The sequence below is a fragment of the Capsicum annuum genome, chromosome 8 (genome assembly GCF_002878395.1).
Source record: "Capsicum annuum cultivar UCD-10X-F1 chromosome 8, UCD10Xv1.1, whole genome shotgun sequence".
In the NCBI taxonomy this organism is placed as follows: Eukaryota; Viridiplantae; Streptophyta; class Magnoliopsida; order Solanales; family Solanaceae; genus Capsicum; species Capsicum annuum.
In genome coordinates, this window is record NC_061118.1 from 34,154,523 (window position 1) to 34,165,676 (window position 11,154).

Here is an 11,154-nt window from a genome sequence, read left to right on the forward strand (position 1 = left end):
AGGATATTTGAATTTACTTATTTTTAGGTATTTTTAATTTTTGAGTACTTTTTAACTTTTAGAGGTGTTTGATAAAAAGATAAATCGCTTTTAAACATTTTACTTGCTTAAAAAGTAAAAGCAAAAAAACCAAAAATTAAAATTTGATTGCCATCAGCTTTTGAACTTTTAGCATTTAGCTTATAAATCATTTAAATCAAAATCTCACTTAAAATATATTTGTGAAAAATATAGTGAAGACCACCCAAGTAAAATAGAAATACAAAAGGACCCTAAAAGCATCATACAAATTACAAAATAGACAAAAAGACCTTTCGTCGAGTACCTTGATCCTTCCTTCCTCTCCGAGGACTCCAAAAATTCACTCTTAATAAATTCTCATAATCTCATAATTCAAAATTCACAAACCCTAAGTTTATTTTATTGTAGTCTATAAATGTTCTTAAATCCTTAAAATTGGTTTTTTTTGTTGTTGTGATTTATCCTTGAAATCAAAATTGTAGAGATATGGATATCGAACAAAAGCAAGCGGAACACATCGATTACTTTGTGAAACAAGCATCAACACTCAACGGCTCTGCCCTTACCAACCTTGTTGTTGAAGCCACTTCCCATCCATCACTCTTCGCTTTCTCCGAGATTCTTTCTCTTCCCAATCTTCTTCAGGTTCTTACTTTCTCCATATATATGTATATGTATATTTTTTATTCGATTTTTATGATGATTTGGTTTGTGGGTTTTGCGTCAAATTGTTTATGGATGATATTTTGATTTGCGGGGTTTCTAGGTATTTACTGAGGTTGATTGTGGTTATGTTGTGTGATTGATTGTGAAATATCGGGAATGTGATGACATTTTTTTTAATTGATAATTTTGTTAGTGGATTTTTGGCTGAGGGTATATTGGAAACGGACTCACTACCTGACATATAAGGTAGAGGTAAGGTATGCGCATGCTCTACTCACCTCAGACCCCACTTTGTGGGGGTATGTTGTTGTTTGATTAGTGGATTTTTGCCGAGGGTCTATTGGAGACAGCCTCTCTACCTAATCTTTAAGGTAGAGGTAAGGTATGCGTATAATGTACGCTCCTTAGACCTCCCTTTGTGGGGGCTACGTTGGGTATGTTGTTGTTTGATTAGTGAATTTTCGCCGAGGGTCTATTGGAGACGGTGTCTTCACCTCATCTATAAGGTAGAGGTAAGGTATGCGTATACTCTACTCTCCTTAGACCTCACTTTGTGGAACTGCGTTGGGTATGTTGTTTTTTAATTAGTGGATTTTCATCCGACATTGGGGATGCACTTGTTTTGAGTGTACTAGTTGTTGTTGTTTAATTAGTGGATTTTCATCTGACATTGGGGATGCACTTGCTTTGAGTGTACTAGTTGTTCTTTTTTGTATTAGAAGAGGTAATTTCTGCATGCACTCCACTTCGCCGGACCCTAGATTGTCGGGCTTGGTTGGCTATGTGGTTGTTTGATTAGTGGGTTTTCCCGTCACATTAGGGATGGAGTTTCTTTGGGTGTAGTATATGTTCTTGTTATATTAGAAAAAAGCTGGGTATGTCTTAAAATCAGAGGCAAGTCTGGGGTCTTTAGAACATGGGTGCACCACTAAAAAATAAGAAGGAAAGAATGTTTTAAGTGGGAATTGATCCCTAGTTCCGTAAGAAATTAACTCAAGATTGCACCATTTAACATTTTGGTAGCATGGGTGCCAACTGATAAAGTTCTACATGAAAATACCTACTGTTACGGAGAGACCCCTGGTTCATGTGTCTTATAATTTGGCTTATAAATTTGCCCTGCTTATAACAGGAAAGCTTTGAGTAAATTAGGACAGAGCGAGTAATGGACAACAGAGTTTTTGCTACTGAGCTACAAACTCTTGCTCAATTAAACTCTGCACAATGGAGATTAATTAGTCTATGTAAACGTCTTAGATCATGGATAAATAGATGCAAATTTGTTACTTCATCTTCAAATAAAGTACCAGATGATTTTCAAAGCACAAATGGAATGAAAAATGCAACTTACCAGTGTCAAGATGCTACAAATTTGAACATTTTTAAAAAGGTTAAAGAAGTGTAGTGGATGCAGTTAATTGATCATAAATGAGGAGATAACTTGGGTTTATCCTCCCAATTCCATCAAGTTCAGAGCATAAAACTGTAAGTAACTAAGTATATTTAAATGGGTATTGTACTCGGGTTTTGATACTCTTTGGAGTTCCTTTTTGACAATTAGAAATAGTAATGAATTACCATATAAAATATGGTCCACGTAAACCCCTGGTCACCCGACTAAACTGGATATATTATGTGTGAGTATTACCTGAAGGAACCCATGATCAGAAGAGGATGAATGGTTCACTGGTTTGAGCTCTAGTCCAAGCGAATCCCACCTGATGGTTGAGGGATCGAATCCTCTTGATTTCATTTTCTCCTTGGTTCTTTTCATTTTTATTTCTAAAGCTGTATAGCAGTGGTCCTTCTCTTTTAAAAAAAAAAAAAAACTTTTAAATCTCTTTCCCGCTTCTTCTTAGCTCTTACCTTTTTTATTTGTAAAACAGCTGTCCTTTTTTCCTTTTGCAACCCTCTTTCCCTCTCATGTTAACGTAGATAGCAACTGCAGCCCACAGCTTTTCGTTCATGATTCCTCTTCTTGGTAAGCAAATTAGCACTTTGATTTTTGTTTTTTTTTTAAAAACAAATTTTTTTCCCCATTGCTTACAGGCTACATCTAATAAGCATGAAGATTAGCTTTAAAATTTTTAATTCTTGATGAATGATCTACGATGACTTCGCTAGAATTTTAGCTTTAAAATTTTCAGTTTTTTATTGTGATTGCAAAAACAAAAATGGAGCAAACTTGCTCTCTTTTTTATTTACTTGTGAAGTGGACATTAATTTTACGTGTTTGCAACTGCAAGTAATAATGCTAATACGGATCGTTTTCAAAGTACGGATCTAATCGAGTACAATTGTAGACTTGTGATTTTTTTTGTGATAATATAACTATCTTTTGCTTGCCAAGTTGTTCTCACTATAAAATTTTAAATCTTATCTTAAAAGCAACAGTGCACCCGTCTTCTCAAAATCCTGGATGCGCCTCTGATTAGATATACATCTGGGAATAAATGGGAAAAGAAATGATTTTGGGAAGTCAGATTAGACAATATCTGGAGTGACCACTGTATTGTGGTATTTCTCAACTACAAATCTCATTGTGATTCAATGTTAAATCATTAGATTCAGGTTAGATTATACATGATAGACTTAGATTAATTGTGAGATTTGAACCTTGAGCCATAAGTTTTTGAAAAATATGGTCATAGAAAGCATTTGTTTATGTTCCGGGATTATTGGGAGCATCTGAACTTCCCTGATATGAAAGTGCACCTTGATATACCATTTGCAGGTTGTTTAGGTAATTCCGTGTTGCCGTGTAGCTGTATATACACTTTAGGATCCTTATCATATTTGTGGCTAATTGTTTTTTCGTTGGAATCTGTATGCAGCTTGAAGGAACTGAGAATTCAGTATACCTTGATTTGCTTCGTTTGTTTGCTCATGGGACGTGGAGTGCTTACAAAAGTAAGCTTATATTTTTTGCATCTGATTATTCACAAGCACTTCTTTCTCTAGGTGGTGTGGTGGATAGCTGATTGGATCTGATTTTCAGTTTCAGATCTCACAATGTTCTTTCTAGTGCCGATATGTCATCTTATTTGTAATTCTTCATCTGCCCTGACGTCAGATTAAATGTCTTAAACTTTATAATGTCTTAAACTTCATCAGTTAGAGATTTTTTTGAGACAAAGAATATGTTTTTTCTCATTTGTATAAAAACTTGAAGATTCTTCTAAATATCAATATTAGCTTCTCATGTTTCGTATCCCCAAAATTGAGTTCATTGCTGGCTGGAAACTCAATAAGGCCATGATTTAGCTTCCTTTTCTACTGGTGCTAATTTTAAATTTCATGGGTGAGTCACACTGTAACATCCTAAAGTTCGGCAGTGCCCAATGTCGCTTACCTTAATGGAAAAAAGTTTATTCATAGTTGTAGAACTTCCACTAAAAAGAGGGATTATGTCTATTTTCTTACACATTTGCTCTCTTTCTGACAAAAAGGGAGTCAATCGTAGGTTTGATTTGTTTTTGTTGTTCCTTGTACTAAAGGGATGAAATTTCATTGGCAGTAATTGCTTAAAACAGATTAGGGAAAGTATCTTATGCTAATAACCCATGAACCTGTGACCAAACATGATTGTCTTGTAAGGGAAGATGATGTACTCGCGGGTTCTCTATTACATGCATTTCAAATTTATCAGTTTTAGCATGTATGTGGTTTTCTAGGTAATGCTGGCCGTCTTCCTCAGTTGGTGCCTGACCAAGTTCTCAAGTTAAAGCAACTTACTGTGCTTACGCTAGCTGATACAAGCAAGGTACACTACATATAAGTGTATTAATCCTTTTGGCGCTGTAGTTTGTTAGCACTAGCTATATATTGGTACATGAAAAGCATTGCCATTGGATTGAATCAGTACCATTTAAGCTATTTCCTTTCTTTGTTGTTGTACACCATGCGAGTGTAGTCAACTTACTATGATAAAATATTCCATTTTGATGATAACTTGAATAATGCTATTCGAGTAAATACTGGATGCTTTGTTATATGCTTATGTCGCTCAATGTCAAAAACTCTGTATATTGTACTATTCGTGAGATGCTTTGCGCTGACTTGCATGATTAGCATATCTCTTAAGTTTATTTCTCATAACGAAAAGAATAAAATCTATGCGTTGTGTTTTTAAGTCTCTTAACAATTCCTCCTTTTCCCCTCTTCATGACAACCCTGTTAATTTATCAACAATGTTTGGTATTTATGTTGATATTGACTTCTTGTTTGACTTTTTTTTTCACTATTGCCCTTTGTTATTAGAGTCTGCCAATAAGGACTTACTTTCTTCTTTCCAGGAGCTTCCATATGATCAACTTATGCAGGAGTTGGATGTCACAAATGTGCGTGAACTTGAAGATTTTCTCATAAATGAGTGCATGTATGTGGTGAGTATCAGCGCTCACTCCTTGGAGCTATTGGAAGTGTCTTGGACTAAAGTTTATTGTAGGAATTGACAGTGTTGTCAGAGGCCGCACTTGAGCCCTGAAGCGAGGCTCAAAACGTGTCGAGTGCTTTGCCTTGCTTAATGTGCGCTTCAGTTTCGTCGTCAAGGTTCTAAGGCATACTTCTCCTTGCCAATGAACCTCTTATGAAGAGGCGACGCTAAACAATTGATTTGTCACTTGATCTTTTTTTTTTCAGTTTCTTTGTTCATATATGTCGTTAATACTTATAATTATTAGTCATGGACTAAAAATACACATATTTTTATTTTTCCTCCCTTTGCACCTTTTTCATTAAAGCCCACACTTTATTTGCGCTTAAAGCTCCAACAAATCTTAGAGCTTTTTTGCGCTTGATAACACTGGGATTTGCTTCTATTGATGCTCTAGGGATAGTTTATTTAACTTTCTGGATAGAAATTCAACTTATTTCTAAAAATTACTAATACCCAATTTTCGTGCATCTGTGGATAGGGCATAGTTAGAGGAAAGCTGGATCAGTTCAAAAGATGCTTTGAGGTTGGTATGATGTTTTTGCTGTTTTCTCAACTCTTGGTTGCAATGGGCTGACATGGGGTAATTAACTCTTTCCGCACAATAGGTACAATTTGCTGCAGGGAGGGATCTCCGACCCGGTCAATTGGGGAATATGCTACAGACATTAACTGACTGGTATGTCTATGTTCTTATTTAGATGGCTCTGATTTCCATGTCATTGTATCATGGCCAATTTTCTGTTTTGGGTATATTATTTAGTTATTTCTTTGTTGGGCTTGGCGTTGTGTTTACTTTACAATATCATCTTTCTATTGAGATTCTGTTGTCCTATTTATAGAGCAAACATCTTCTGTTCATGAATAGCTGGTTTTAAGAGTTGTTGCAGTTTTATTTTGTTTCCCTTTGTGTCTTGATTGCCTTTGCTTCATATGACTTACTGAGCTGTACTTTGCATGTCAGTTTCTAAAGGTTTCCTTTTCCTTTCCTTGTTAAAAAAAGCAGTCGGTCTAGGTTATAGGAGTGATATGAGTTACGTCACCTGCTTATGGGATCTGATCAATTTCTTCTATTGTATTATAACATTGGATTGAACCATGGTGAAGAACAGCTCTTACATTGTCATATTAATAGCTCTGAAGCTGGGGCACTGCTGCCAACATACATATGGTGGATGTAGCTATTGACCGTAATCGCTGAAAAATAAGGACTTGGCTTTGGTGGAAACATCTCTATGTGATTTCAAGTTGAATTCTCATTTATCAAAAAGATTCTAAGAAGTCTTCAAATTTATCAGATAACGAGGAGGATACTGGGCCTTATGAAAAAGCTCAATGCCGGGTTTACCCATCACCCAAAAAAGAAAAAATTAAAATCAACACTAGATATCTAAATATGATAAATTTTATACTATATGTAAATTTTGAATCACAGGATGAGGAATAAACAAGTAGATTCTGTTAGTAGATTGAAAAACTATTTTATGTAGGGATTATATTTGACTTGGAATTGCCACACTTGAGCTGAGGTTCTTCCGGAAACAACCTCTCTACCTCCATGGTGTAGTGGTAAGGTGTTCGTACACTCTACCCTCACTTGTGGGATTTCACTGGGTAGGTTGTTGGTGATGGGAGGGCAGAGAAAACAATTATTAGTGAAAAAGTGGAGCTTAGTCACCTTATTTTTTTCATTCTTCTATATTTTTTTTTCTTTTTAAGAAAAGCGAATGCAGCCTGTTTCTATTTGGTTATAGTGATCTGCCATTGTTGTTGTCCTACAATATTGCTGAGCAGATGGCATATTCAGAGTTAGTTGCTGTTATTTGAAGTTCAGCACTACTGCCAAGAAACAAGAGAGTCTGTTAGGAGTAAGGGAAAGGATACGTAGATTATGGCGTTTCTGTTGAATCGCTTATGTAGTAAGTTAGCTCATTTCCCTTCACATGAATAGGCAATGAGGGCCTGGGAAGACATGAGGATCCATTGAGGCCGTATTTTGGGTTGAAGTAGGGTTTGATTAAGGAATATGGGCAGAAAACATGAAGTTAGGTTTGAAGAAAGATTATAAAGTTTTCTTTTTTTTTGGGGGGGGGGGCTGGGCTGGGCTGGGAGGGTCTTGTCCTTGGTCTGTCTTAGTGACGCAGCTTGAAATGAAGGAGGAAAGATGGACGACATTGCACATGCTGGCATGTGAGACACATGCTCAATGATGGACATACCAAAGGGGAGGAGTAAATTTTTGAGGCCTGCTGTCCAGTTCTGAAATCTTGGGGGGTTCTGGGAATTCTGCTTCGTGCTTGTAAAAGGTGAAAAGTGGAAAGGTCGTCAACTTGGGGTTCATAATTTGAGCCCAATTCGAGATTTGTACTAGTTATTAATTGGGTGGATTATTTTGCATTACCCCTTTTGGGTTCTTCTGTAACTGAGTTGTGTTAGTGTTCTATTTTCTAATAAAATTTATCATATTTACCTGCCAAAGATATTGTTGAGTTCGGATTGGTGTTTGGATGTGTCTTTCTGGAGTCCTCGTGTCCGTCGAATGATTTATTAGTCAAGAAATTGATTGAGTATGAAAATATGTCGGGCATGTCACATGTGTCCAAGTTCTGTTTGGCGTGAAGTTGTGCTGAAAATGTTCTCCACAAACCTTCCTAGATGATGCATCTGTACTCACTAGTTTAGGAATATAGACTAGATTGTAACCCATTATTAGTAGCCATTTTTATAGCATCCTATTCCTTGTCTATTCTGGTTTCAAGGTGTATCCTGTGAGCCATTTCCGAGATCCATAAGTGATTCAATCTAGGATCCCAATTCTGAGAATGTCATTATGCCAATGTTATTGGACTGCATGAATCCGTTTGAGCCCCTACACTTCCCCAAGACGGTAGAAAATCTCACCATGCTGTGGGGTCCACATGATGGAAGGACTAGTTGGAACACCTCAGTGGTATTTGCTAACTGATTCCGACTCAGAGGCCAGTGTAAGGGCTTCTTACTTGCCTTGCAGTTACATATGTTGATTTGAGTTTTCTCTCGTATGACATAAAAAATCAAAAATCATCTATATTTAGTGAACTTATCTACCATATCAAAAAAAGAAAGAGAAATCATGTAGAGATGATCATACATTTTATTCGAGCTAATAACAAAGTCTTCCAGCCTTATTCTTGCCATCTTTTACAACTGTTGCATATACATATCTGTTTTTCCAGTAGTAGTTATATACTCCCTCGTCCCATTTTAGTTGGTCATCTTACTAAAAATAAATGTCCCATATTAGTTGATCACTTATTAAATCAGATAAAATTAATTAATTTTTTCCCATTTTAGCCCTACAATTAATATTCTACCTTAAATGTGAACAATTACAATTCCAATGTCCATTCCTATGCCCAATGTATATCATTAATATGGGTAACGGGTAATATAGTAAAATTCATCATTCAATTTATGATTTCTTAATCATCATGTAAAATGGAATGGGCCCAACTAAAATGGCCTCTGATATAAATCAAATATAAATTGAATCTGTGGAGTTGTGGTATACCACCAAAGTTAGGTGAGGGACAAGATTAAAAGGGTTTTGACATTTCTGTGTACAATGTGGTGTTACTCTGGTGAAACTTGGTGTGTTCTATCTTACAATGAGGTCCTTGTGAACTATGAATGTGCTGCATGCTAAATATGAGATTTATCTGTAATCGTTGACCTACTTGTAAATTTATTTCATTTTTTGATGAAAAACACAGGTTGACTACATCAGACAATCTTCTTGTTTCAATTCAAGAGAAAATCAAATGGGCAGATATGATGAGTGATTTGGACAAGAAGCACCGGAAGGATGTTGAAGAAAGGGTTGACGAGGTGAAGAAGTCCCTCTCTTTGAAGGTGAGTAATGTATAGTTTTTCAAGAGATGAGTTTTGTGTTGATTCTAAAAACTATGGGCATAACTTTGCATTGCACCAGACCATATTGAATGCCGATCAGCCAACCATGCATGTGCTTGGTCTACCTGGACTGTGAGGTGCCTTTTTTGGGTAGAATGTCTTAATTTTATTTTTTTGATAAGTAAGAATTTTATTCAAAGAGTACCAAGATGGTACATCAAAAAAGTACAAAACTTAGCATCATCTATAATCCAATACGTATCCATCATATCTGAAGTGCTGCTTTAACACCAAAAGTACGGATTTTTAATACATTTATTTTTAACTCTAAAATCTGTAACTTCTTCCCATCAAAGCATTCCTTGTCCCTTTCTAGCCATAAGGTCCACATTAAATAGTTTATCCATTTGAGACTTTTGAGTCCTAATGACCCTCAGTTCGTGTTCAAGCCTTTTGACTCATTTCTTATTTAAGTACTGGGATATTTTTGTCGATCTGTCTTACTTACTCTGTGGCAGAAGCTACAAACTGTAAGCAGGCCGACGTTGACTTCAGAGGGCATGAGGAGATCTACTCTGAATCTGGTGGAGTGATGGATTATGAGGAAGACCGAGGCCGACCGAAGAGGTAGTAGTCGTCTAATATATCCCGGGATTAAATTTTCCAGTCATTTAGCAGCTAGTCATGGTCTGTACATTTGACCTACGAAATACATCATATTAAAAATCTGGTAAGGTCCTATGATTGGGCTGATCCACGAGTCTGGCCAATGGTGTATTGTGTTCTTGGGAGAAGGGGGTACTGCAGTGACTTCAATCAATTCCAATGCAATGCAAGAATGCTTCAAACCAAAAAAAATGGCGCAGACATAAAACTGCATCTATCTTTCATGTCAGTTGAATGTCAGAAACCCTGGGAGCTTTTACTCTCTAATTAACGAGTTTAACTTCTAGACACTCGTATTAAAGTATTTTTAGACTGTTAGGTCACGTAAGAGATATTGGTAATGGAAAATAATTAGATACGTGTTGAAAGAGGTCGAAATCCTTGAAAATTCTTTACATGGTCAGTGTCTATTTAAAGATCGTATAGATAGTCTCTCATCTGCTGATATTCGACTTGTCAAATTTGCAGGAGACGGCACCCAATTGGTTAAGGTTGTGATGGAGTTAGGGCGACGTTAGGAAGAACTAGAGGTGCTGCTGGTCAGTCTTTTTTGTTGATGGCATTCCGACCATAGATGCTTTCTGCTCTTTAAATGGAACTTGTAGACTCAAAAATATCAGATAGCCATATTTTGCACTTGAAAACTCCATTATTTCCATCTTGTTTGCCTTTTTGAGTTGGGAAGATCTTAAATACGATGCGGCTAAAACTTGTGGAGCTTATCCATTTACATTCATACAAGTAAGTCGATACGCTTGCATGATTTTTCCCAAAGTTGTTTTAAGTGATTGCTATGGAGTGCAGGTAATTCACATATTCATGTAGTCATGTTGATGGAAAATTTGTTTTACATTCTCAGTATTTATCTAAGCCTGAATTCATCATAGTTGGTGAACTTTTTCGTTGAGATGGATATTTTCCAGCCTTTTATATCCGTCAACAATATTTTTCCAACAACAACAACAACATACCCATACCCAGTGTATTCCCACATAGTGGGGTCTGGGGAGGGTAGAGTGTATGTAGATCATACCACTACTTCAGGAGAAGTAGAGAGGCTGTTTTCGATAGACCTCCGGTTTAGAACCAATAACAGTATAGCAACGAAACATAAATGCATATAAACTTATACAGGCAAAATAAACTACCGCTAGCCACAAGATACTATTGAAACTATATATTTGAAAACATAGATAACACACAACCCACGAACAAGAAACTTCAGACACAAATAAGGAACGCCCCTTACTGCGACCGACATCCTCTCACCCCCTAACCCTCTACCCTAATTCGCATCCTCCACACCTTCCTATCAAGAGTCATGTCCTTTGTAAACTGTAATTGCTTCATATCATGCCTAATCATCTCCCTCCAATATTTCTTCGGTCTACCTTTACCCCACCTAAAATTATCTATAGTTAGTGTCTCACACCTCCGCACTGGAGCATCAGAACCCTTCTTCATCTCGTGCCCGA

General features: G+C 36.6%; 1 protein-coding gene across 3 annotated transcripts; it reads left to right on the forward strand.

Moving 5' to 3' along the window:
• The first annotated feature begins 247 nt into the window (after positions 1-247).
• On the forward strand, positions 248-10,453 carry LOC107845260 (COP9 signalosome complex subunit 7). Of its 3 annotated transcripts, none has more exons than XM_016689482.2 (9): positions 251-666; positions 3,522-3,597; positions 4,362-4,450; positions 4,983-5,072; positions 5,604-5,648; positions 5,731-5,801; positions 8,875-9,013; positions 9,552-9,640; positions 10,148-10,453. In XM_016689482.2, exons 1-9 carry the CDS (start codon positions 508-510, stop codon positions 10,167-10,169), a joined length of 780 nt encoding a protein of 259 aa, XP_016544968.1. In that variant the 5' UTR covers positions 251-507; the 3' UTR covers positions 10,170-10,453. The 3 variants fall into 3 exon arrangements, with proteins under 3 accessions (XP_016544984.1, XP_016544968.1, XP_016544976.1); XM_016689490.2 differs by having other exon boundaries at positions 9,532-9,640; positions 10,148-10,188; XM_016689498.2 differs by lacking the exon at positions 9,552-9,640 and having other exon boundaries at positions 248-666.
• The last annotated feature ends 701 nt before the right edge of the window (positions 10,454-11,154 follow it).